The sequence below is a fragment of the Fistularia commersonii genome, chromosome 12 (assembly GCF_037954325.1).
Source record: "Fistularia commersonii isolate RoL2024-O1a breed Wild chromosome 12, RoL_Fcom_v1.0, whole genome shotgun sequence".
Lineage (NCBI taxonomy): Eukaryota > Metazoa > Chordata > Actinopteri > Syngnathiformes > Fistulariidae > Fistularia > Fistularia commersonii.
The window spans coordinates 6,371,217-6,380,577 of NC_141295.1; the positions used below are offsets into that span (position 1 = coordinate 6,371,217).

Sequence of the window (9,361 nt, forward strand, 5' to 3'; positions counted from 1 at the left end):
TGATCAGTGACTCCTGCACGGTGTGTGTGTCTATAATATAGATGCAGTATTTGACTGCAGGGGTGTAATGAGAAAAAACACATCCTCAAATGAACCCAGGGATATAAATAAAGACAGTTACATAAAGTAGATACATAAGGGCGTCTTCATGACGTCATCGGGGTGTCGTTCCGGGATTGGTCCGCTGGGGGGCGGTGAGGAGCACCCGGAAGAGTCCGCGCAGACTCAGTCGGAACCAAGATGGCGGTGCCGGTGGAGCTGCGCTGCTTGGAGCGCTTCCCGTCCGAGCGGAGCCCCCTGGAGGTGCTGGTCCTCCGAACCCACCTGGGCTCCCTGCTCGGAACCGACACCGGGACCGGAGCCGAGACAGACCCGCCGACCGTCCTCTTCAGCCCGCCGCGGCCCAGCGGCTCCCGGGGCCCCGCCATCTTGCTGCGGCTTCACGCTACCACCGTTGAGGAGACGCCGGGCTGCGGTGGAGGGAGCACCGGTGGAGGGAACACCGGTGGAGGGAGCACCGGCGGAGGGAGCACCGGCGGAGGGAACACCGACGTGAACACCGGCATCCCGCTGTTCGCCAGCCGCCTCTTCCTGCGGCACCACCGGCTCCGGCGGCTGGGCGGCCGAGGCTCGGTCCGGCCCGCGGAGCCGGTGGCTCTGGACCGGCTGGTCGTCGGGGTCCGCAGCCCGCGGAGCCTCCGCGGAGCCGGCGAACGGCTGCTGGAGCTCTGCGGTCCGGGAGGGGGGCTCCTGGCCCGGCGGGGAGACCCGCTGCTGCCGCCGGGGACCCCCGGGGACCCGGGACAGGTGAGGCCGACCGTTAGAGCGGACCGGTCGCGGCCGCCTAACCGGTCCGTCCGCAGCCCCGGGGCTTCCGGTCAGAACCGACATCCGGTCCGACCCGCGTTCACTTCCGGGAGACGCGGCTCAGGGAGTAAACAAACAGCTGTTCATTTGAAAATTCAGCAAAAGTTTGACTCAGTCAATAAAGTAGCTTTTATGATGAAATTAAACCAGCTGTTTAGTTTTGAAAATTTAGCATTTACTTTCTTCTGAAAACACAGCAGCTGCTATACTTAGCAAAACAAGCAGATGTTTTGTTTAAAAAAAAAAAGGGGTTTTAGTCAGTAAACATTAGTTTTTATTTTGAATATATGGAAGGCGTTTTATTTGGTCAGCAAAGTCGTTTTTTTGAAAGATCAACACAGCAGTTACTTTGTAAGTACAGCAGGTTTTGTTTTGAAAATAAAGCCTGTGTTTTATTCTATAAACATAGCAGGTGTGTTTTGTAAACAAGTCATGACCTCTGACCTCTGGATGTTACCCTCCTCCCAATTAACGCCTTGTGTTTCCTGTTTCCTGTCCCGCCAGCCTTGGGAGCTGCTGGTGTTGGACTGCAGCCCCGTCATCCAGGGTCAGGTCACGGCCGCCACCTCTCTGGTTCTGGTGGACTGCAGCGATTGGTCGGAGCGTCCCCCCGGCCCCGCCCCTCGCCGCCCGCCGCGCCTCTACGCCTCGGATTTTGCCCAGTTCGCTGCCAGCCTGGGATCGGGGCGCTCGCTGCTGGACAACAGGAAGCTGTTGGGCGGCGGCCTCGCCGGCGTGCTGCGCGCCCTGGAGTGCCGGGTGGACGCGCGAGTGGTGGACCACCTGCGGAACCCGCCGGTGGTCGGCGGCCATTCCGGCGCCGTCGACGCGGACAACTGCGTGTTCGTGGGCGAGCGGCTGCTGTTAGCCCTCGGCCTGTTCCACGGCGAGTGGGTGAGGGTGTCCCGGCCCGGGGGCGGAGCCGAGCGGCCCGCCGCCATCATGGCGCTGGAAACAAACGTGGAGGACGAGGAGGCGGCGCTCATCACTGCCACCCTGTGGTTCAACCTGACGGGTGCAGGAGAGGAAAGGGTTAATACCTGCTGCCTCAGGGTCAAGGTGACACACACACACACACACACACACACACACACACACACACACACACACACCAATACACACCAACTGTTTCGAGCAGCAGTCCCAAATTATATATATGTGTGTGTGTGTGTGTGTGTGTGTGTGTGTGTGTGTGTGTGTAGCGATGGCAGCAGCGGCAGCCGCCCCCCGGTGATGATGTTCGCTCAGACACTTCCTGTCGCGCCGCCTCTCCGCCGTTCGCCAGCCAACTTCACGTCCAGCTGGTGATGTCACCGCTCTACGATGACCTTGGTCGCTATGACGACCTCTTGGCCTCCCACTTGAGCTGTCCAAGGTGTGTGAGTGCATGTGTGTTTGTATCTGTGTGTTTTAATTTCTTAAAACGTGTGTGTGTTTTAGTTAATAGTAGTATGTATGTTTGTGTTCTTGTTTTACGGGTCATTTAATGTGTATTAATGTGTCTGTCAGTTGAAACTAGTGTGTGTTTGTTAGTATATTCATGTGTGTGTGTTAGTTTACTGATGTAAGAATAAGAACAACTTTATTTATACCGAAGGAAATTGTTGAGCCAGAGTTTCAAGTAAAACATAACAATAATAAATAATAGTAGGCAATTGTATAAACAGTAAAAAAAAAAAGGGGGGGAGAATAAGAATAAGAAATACAAATAAAACTATAAAGTGTCAGGGTCGAGGCTATAAAGTGTTTGAAGTGCAAAGATTTGAAGATTTGAAGGAAGAGGAATTAAAAAGTCGGATGTGTGTGTGTGTGTTTGTTTATGCACCTGTGTGTGTGTGTGTTTGTGCACGTGTGTGTGTGTGTTTTTCCAGGCTGGTGGTTCCAGGTGATGTTCTGACGGTCCCCGCTGGAGACCAGCCTGACCTGCTGGAAGGAAACACCAGGTACCTGAAGGTCACGACCTTCTGGGTCAGACGGTCTCTGAATGTTCTGGAAGGAGACCCTGGTTCCTCTCCCTGGGCCGTGATTGGCCGGTCTGAGCTGAGACCTTTGCCCTCCAGGTGCCCGGCGCTGTTCTTCAGAGTGCAGAAGGTGGTTCCCTCGGAGACGGCGGAGGCGGTTGTGGGCGGGGCTTACCTGGCGGATAGGCGGCGCACCTCGCTCTACATGGTGACCTTTGACCCCGCGGAACCCCTCTGACGGCGGCCGTGGCGACGACCTTGAAGAACCCTGTGGTTTCCTCCAGGCGGCGGCGTGCGGCGGCGGCGTCCCCTGGGTGAGCGGCGGCGGCGAGCGGCGTGCGTGCGCCCTGGAGCAGCCGGTGGAGCAGCTGAGCAGCGTGCTCCGCCCCCACATGGGCCCCGGGTGAGTTCGCCGCTCGCCGGCCGCCCCGTGACTCCGTGACCTCATCACGCCGGCGTGTCGTTGCAGCGGCGGCGCCCTGGCACCCTGCAGCGTCCTGCTCCACGGGCCGCCCGGGAGCGGGAAAGTGACCGCCGTCGCCGCGGTGACCAGAAGACTCCACCTCCACCTGGTGAAGGTAGTAGTCTGAGTGTGTGTGTGTGTGCGTGTGTGTGTGTGTGTGCGCGTGGCGCGCAATTGGCCGAGGCTGGAGCTGTGCGCCCGTGTGAGCAGGTGGACTGTGTGAGCGTGTGCGGGGACACGGCGGCGGCGACGGAGGCCAAGATGGCGGCGGCGTTCCAGCGGGCGGCGGGCCTGCGGCCCTGCGTGCTGCTGCTGCGGAACCTGCAGCACCTGCTGCGCCCGGCGGGCGGCGCCCACCAGGACGGACGCGTCATGGCCGCCCTGCGCCTGCTGCTTAGCTCCGCCCCCCACAGGTGGGACGCCGCCGCCGCCGCCGTCCGTGGGTCATCAGCTCCAGGGTCCGAGTGTCTCCGTGTGTCCAGGGTTGCCGTGGTAGCGACGGTCTGCAGGCCCCGCCAGCTGCCCGCCGCCATCATGGCCGCCTTCGTCCACCAGGTGGCCCTGGAGGCCCCGGACCTCCGGCGGAGGAGCTCCGTCCTCAGGGGACTCGCCGCAGACCTGCCGCTGGGGGGCGACGTGGACCTGGACTCGCTCGCCACCCTCACCGCCGTGAGTCTGAAGACCCGGACCCGCAGGACCCGGACTAGAACGGCTTAGGACTTGAACTAAGACCGGCAGGACCTGAAGGTCCTGAAGAACCTGGACTCAGAACCCCCTCTGATTCTGGTCTGTGGTCTTCAGGGTCTGGTCCTGAAGGATCTGAAGACCCTGATGGTTCAGGCGGGCCGGACGGCCTGCAGGAGGCTGAGGAGCACCCGGTGAGCCCGCTGGTCTCCGTCGTAGCACTTCCTGCGTGCGGAGGAAGTCCACGTGACCACGCTTGTGTTTCACTTCCTGTGTGAGCAGCGGCAGACAGGAAGTGGACCTCTGCTCCAGCGGAGTCACCATCCAGAACCGGGACTTCACCTCGGCGCTGGAGAAGATGCAGGACATGCGGGCCGTCGCCGTCGGATCGCCGAAGGTCACCCGAGGTTCCGGCTCGCCGGCGCGAAGGCGGTCCGGGGCCCGTCTGAAGGTTCCTCCCGCGTTGTCCTCCAACAGATCCCTCAGGTGAGCTGGGAGGACGTCGGGGGTCTCCACCAGGTGAAGAAGGAGATCCTGGACACGGTGCAGCTCCCTCTGCAGCGGCCGGAGCTCCTGGCCCGCGGCCTGGCCAGGACCGGCCTGCTGCTCTACGGACCTCCAGGCACCGGGAAGACCCTGCTGGCCAAGGCCGTGGCCACCGAGTGCTCCATGACCTTCCTCAGGTACCCTGGACCTGGACCTCCTGGAGCACCGGGCTGTCTGCAGAGGCCTGACGCGTGTGTGTGTGTGTGTGTGTGTGTGTGTGTGCAGCGTCAAAGGTCCAGAGCTCATCAACATGTACGTGGGTCAAAGTGAGGAGAACATCCGAGAAGGTCGGTCACCTCCTCTGACCTTCAGACGTCCGACGTCCTCCTTCACCTGAGCAACCACACCCTATACCTCTGTGTGTGTGTGTGTGTGTGTGTGTGTGTGTGTGTGTGTGTGTGTGTGTGTGTGTGTGCAGTGTTCTCCAGGAGTGTGTCGGCTGCTCCCTGCATCGTGTTCTTCGATGAGCTGGACTCGCTGGCGCCCAGCAGGGGGCGCAGCGGGGACTCCGGCGGCGTGACGGACAGGTGAGGATCCCGGCTGTCCGTCGCTCGTTATCGATCGCCCGATCGGAACCGATCGGACGTTATCGATCCCCAGGCTGGTGTCGCAGCTGCTGTCGGAGCTGGACTCTCTGTCGCCGTCCTCCCGGGTGTTCGTCATCGGCGCCACCAACCGCCCGGACCTCCTGGACCCGTCGCTGCTGAGGCCCGGAAGGTCAGAGGTCGCGGGGCTCCGCCTCCTCCTCGCCCGGGAGGCGGAGCCTCTCATCGTCCCGCCTCCTCCCGCAGGTTGGACAAGCTGATCTACGTGGGGGTCAGCGAGGACCGGGACGCCCAGCTGCAGGTCCTCGGCGCCATCACCAGGAAGTACGCCGCGCCGCGCCCGCCGCGTTCCCCGCGCGCTCGTCCGACGCCGGCTGATGTCACTTCCTGTCCAGGTTCCGGCTGGGCGAGGACGTGGACCTGAGGCGCGTCCTGGACCTTTGCCCCGCCCACATGAGCGGCGCCGACCTGTACGCCGTCTGCTCGGACGCCATGATGGCGGCGGTGAAGAGGAAGATCTCGCTGGTGCAACGGGGTGAGTTTCAAAATAAGAGAAAAGGGACGAGGGAACGATCGTCAATACATGGATTTATTGTTTTATTGATCAGGCATCGATGGAAGGGGAGGAGGTCTACGGACAGATGTAGTAATAAAGGTGTTATTACATAGTAATAAAGGCAAATCACTGTTAATCATCACAAGGTTAAGTTCAAAGGGTCTGTTTCTCTAAGAAGCGTTCAAAGATGGCCGCCGCCGCCCCCACAGGTCTGGACCGGCCCGACGCGCCGCCGTGCCTGCTGGCGGAGGACTTCGCCGCGGCGCTGCGGACCTTCAGGCCCTCGGTGTCCCAGCAGGAGCTGCAGAGGTTCGAGGAGCTGCGCGGGAAAGGATCCTGAGGGACGGGGTCAAAGGTCAAATCCCCCGTCGCCGCGGAGACGCCGGCCGCCGTCGACACGGAGACGCTCAGAGACTCGGAAGAAGAACAAGAAGGTCCCGCTGTCTGCTGGTCATCACTTCACTCCGCACTCAGATATTTACAGCCAACAACAAGCCCCGCCCCCCCAGAGGCTCCGCCCCCCTAGGCTCCGCCCCCCCCCGCCAAACGCCGCTCACACCTGGAAAACAACATGGCGGTCAAAGGTGAACAGGAAGCAGGGATGAGAAGGACAGAGTCCGTTGACGCTCCGCCGGGAAAGGCTTTTATTTGAAAGCGGATTCAATGAAAGCTTTGAATTTGAAAGGTTGTCGTCTCTCGGCCTCCCGCCGCGTTTAGCCAAAGAAGCTAACTGTTAGCTTAGCACCCGGGACGCTTCCACGCCGCGTCCGGCCTCTCGCCGCCGTTTGGCCATTTTGTAGGCGGGGGGGAGGAGGTGGCTTCGCTTCGCCAAAGAAGTTTTCCAGATAAAGTTGAGTTTTCCAGATAAAGGTGAGTTTTCCAGATGAAGGTTGGCGGCGGCGGCGGCTCCGGATCAGGATCAGGATCAGGATCAGTCCCGGAGCTGTTCGCCGCTCATCGGAAACAAATCCCATCTCTTCCCGAAGACGAGCGCCTCTCCGGGCGAAGAAAACCTCCGCAAAGAGTTCTGAGAGGAGCGGCGCTGGACCTCCGGGTTCAGAGCGGCGGCCATGTTTGCCGGAACCCGGGAGGAGCGACGGGCTTCCGGTGGGTTCTGAACCGGGAAGGTCAGGGTTCTCCTTCCATGGACGCGGCGCTCGGGTTTAGTCGTGCAAAGGTTCGCCGCTCGGACCCGGACCCGGCGGCGGGTTCTGGGGCGGGGGGTGTGAGTCCGGAGGTCAGGTTCTCCGCGGTTCCTCCGGGTTCTCTTTGGCTTCCGCTTCCTGGCTTTCAGTTCGTGGCTGCGACGTGGATCCGACCTCGGGGTCGGCCATCTTTAACGAGCGGGCCGCTCGTTAGCGTCTCAGGTGAAATGCGGCATCCGGCTGCAGGTTCTGGAAGAGAGTCAGAGTTGCAAGTTCGATCCGAAACGGCGGGACGTCATCGGCGAACGGCGGAACCGCGGATCGGACATTTACGACGCTAACGGCTAACGGAAGCTGTCGGATCGCCTCTTTCAGGTTTGACCCAGAATCTCCCGGATCTGGTCGCCACGGTTACCAGCGGGGGTTCCCGGCGACGGAACCGCCTCCCGGCCGCCATATTTACCGCTTACGTGGCCTTGGCTACTTTGGTTCTCTTCATGCGTTTCCTCCTCATGAGCGTCACCTGAGGCCTCTTCAGACCTGCGATCAGCAGCAGCAGCCGGGGCCGCGACTTGGTGAGCCAGCTTCTCAGGAGCGTCCCCTTGGGAAACCTGAGGAGCACAGAGAACCTCACTTCCTGTCCAGAGGGAAGCTCAAGCCGGCTAACGCTAACGCTAGCGGTGGCGCAAGACGACCGACGTAGACCTTCACGACCTCGGATTCTCCCGAACCCGCAGATCCTCCCCGACCCCCTCGGCTCCCCCGACGCCCCTCGGATGCTCCTCAGCATACAAGTCTTGCTCCCCCCCCTCAGATCCACCGACCCGTTCTGACCTTCATCCAAACAAATATCTCTTTGTTCCGAGTCAAAGAGAGAAATCTAGCAGCCTGTCGAGCTGCTGACGCCATTGTTGTTCCTGTGTGTGTGTGTGTAGGTGTGTGTGTGTGTGTGTGTGTGTGTGTGTGTGTAGGCGTGTGTTTGTGTGTGCGGGGTCATTGTTTGTCCAGCCCCCCATGATGAGCTCAGCTCCCTGATGAGCCAGATTTTACCTGGACATCTGAAATGAATCAATAAACCTGATCATTGAAATTGATCGTCGATCAGTGACGGTTCGAGGAACATCAATGAATCCAATGAATCAATGAAAACTTAAATCGATGGCCGCTCCGGGTCAATAGGATCAAAGGCCGAACATCACAGGGCAGAAGTCAAAGATCACTGAAATAACGTTTGATCACAGCTCCACGGTAATAGATCAAAGGTCTTCGCTCAGAGATCAAAGGGCAGAAGTCAAAGATCAAAGGCCAAGGTCAGAGCTGGAGCAGGACAGGTGACCTCTGACCCACACAGGAGTCCACACACACACACACACACACACACACACAAGTTAGTCAACAATCACATGAACCGACTGATCGGAACCCCCATAAATCCACCGTGATCGATCGGACCCCTCGTAGATCCACCGGGCGATCGATCGATCGATCGAGCGGTCCCCGATCGGAAGCCGTACATCCGCCGGGCGATCAATTGACGCCGCGTAGATCCGGGCGGGCGATCGGCGGAACGGATCAATGGACGTATCGGACTCACCAGTTGACCCCACACATTTGTCAGTTTCTGCCTGGACCTCCTGCTGGTCCTGGTTTATCATCCGGACGCTGCTTCCTGAAGCTTCAGCTCCACACACACACAAAGGGGGGGTTCGGGGGGCCGGGGGGGGCCGGGGGGCCCCACTCAGCACTTCTACCCCGGACGGGCAGCCAATCAGAGAGCCGTCGCCACGGCAACCGACACCTGCCGCTTCCAACCTCCTGAGAGACTTTTACCAAGGGAACTCCCCTTGACTCTGAGGACACACACACTCACACACACACACACACACACACACACACACACACACACACACACCAGTTTCGATCATCATTTTTTTTCTCTGGCCCTATTTTGTTCCTACAACTTTTATTTTGAAGGAGACTTCCTGTCTGTCCAGGAAGTCCAGCAGCCCATGTGGGAGATTCTTTTTATCTCTAGTGATACTAATATTATTGACTTCTTCTGCTTTGGTCTTCAGGGTCTCCACAGGGAATCCACCTTCTCCATCTAACCCTATTCTCTGGATCCTCCTCTCTCACACCAACTACCTTCATATCTTCTCTCACTACATCCATAAATCTTCTCCTTGGTCTTCCTCCAGACCTCCAATTCCAGCATCCGTCTACCAATATATTCTCCATCCCTCCTCTGTCCATGACCCAACCATCTCCGTCTGGCTTCTCTGACCTTCTCTCCAAAACATCTAACATGTGCTGTTCCTCTGATGGACTCATTCCTGATCCTCTCCATCCTGGTCACTCCCAAAGAGAACCTCAACATTCTGGCTGATGTTCTTCCATCTCTTGGTACCCCTGACACTTTTCTCCACCCATTCCAACCTGCTTGGACCGTCTCTTCACCTCTTTTCCACACTCTCCTACGCTCTGGACTGTTGACCCTAAGTACCTGAAATCCTCCAGCTTCTTGATCTCCACTCCCTGTAGCCTCACCGTTCCACCCGAGTTCCTCTCATTCACACACATATATTCTGTCTTGC

The 9,361-nt window shown here is 59.1% G+C and overlaps 1 protein-coding gene across 2 annotated transcripts; it reads left to right on the plus strand.

Moving 5' to 3' along the window:
* Window positions 1-192: 192 nt before the first annotated feature.
* pex6 (peroxisomal biogenesis factor 6) lies at window positions 193-6,306 on the plus strand. Of its 2 annotated transcripts, XM_086156699.1 has the most exons (19): window positions 193-492; window positions 523-807; window positions 1,372-1,926; window positions 2,070-2,242; window positions 2,739-2,810; window positions 2,928-3,036; window positions 3,113-3,231; window positions 3,298-3,406; window positions 3,502-3,704; window positions 3,774-3,960; window positions 4,093-4,169; window positions 4,258-4,372; window positions 4,453-4,658; window positions 4,747-4,808; window positions 4,940-5,048; window positions 5,122-5,238; window positions 5,313-5,390; window positions 5,462-5,601; window positions 5,832-6,306. In XM_086156699.1, the coding sequence occupies exons 1-19, from the start codon at window positions 241-243 to the stop codon at window positions 5,960-5,962; spliced, it is 3,099 nt and encodes a 1,032-aa protein (XP_086012825.1). In that variant the 5' UTR covers window positions 193-240; the 3' UTR covers window positions 5,963-6,306. The 2 variants fall into 2 exon arrangements, with proteins under 2 accessions (XP_086012825.1, XP_086012824.1); XM_086156698.1 differs by having other exon boundaries at window positions 194-807.
* The last annotated feature ends 3,055 nt before the right edge of the window (window positions 6,307-9,361 follow it).

What these genes read in the sequence shown, in the direction of transcription:
- pex6 (XM_086156698.1), top strand. Translation starts at nt 241, where the DNA reads ATGGCGGTGCCGGTGGAGCTGCGCTGCTTGGAGCGCTTCCCGTCCGAG. An exon ending in GGCGCACCTCGCTCTACATG is followed by an intron (nt 3,037 to 3,112) that starts GTGACCTTTGAC and finishes GGTTTCCTCCAG; the next exon opens with GCGGCGGCGTGCGGCGGCGG. An exon ending in TCCGGCGGCGTGACGGACAG is followed by an intron (nt 5,049 to 5,121) that starts GTGAGGATCCCG and finishes ATCGATCCCCAG; the next exon opens with GCTGGTGTCGCAGCTGCTGT.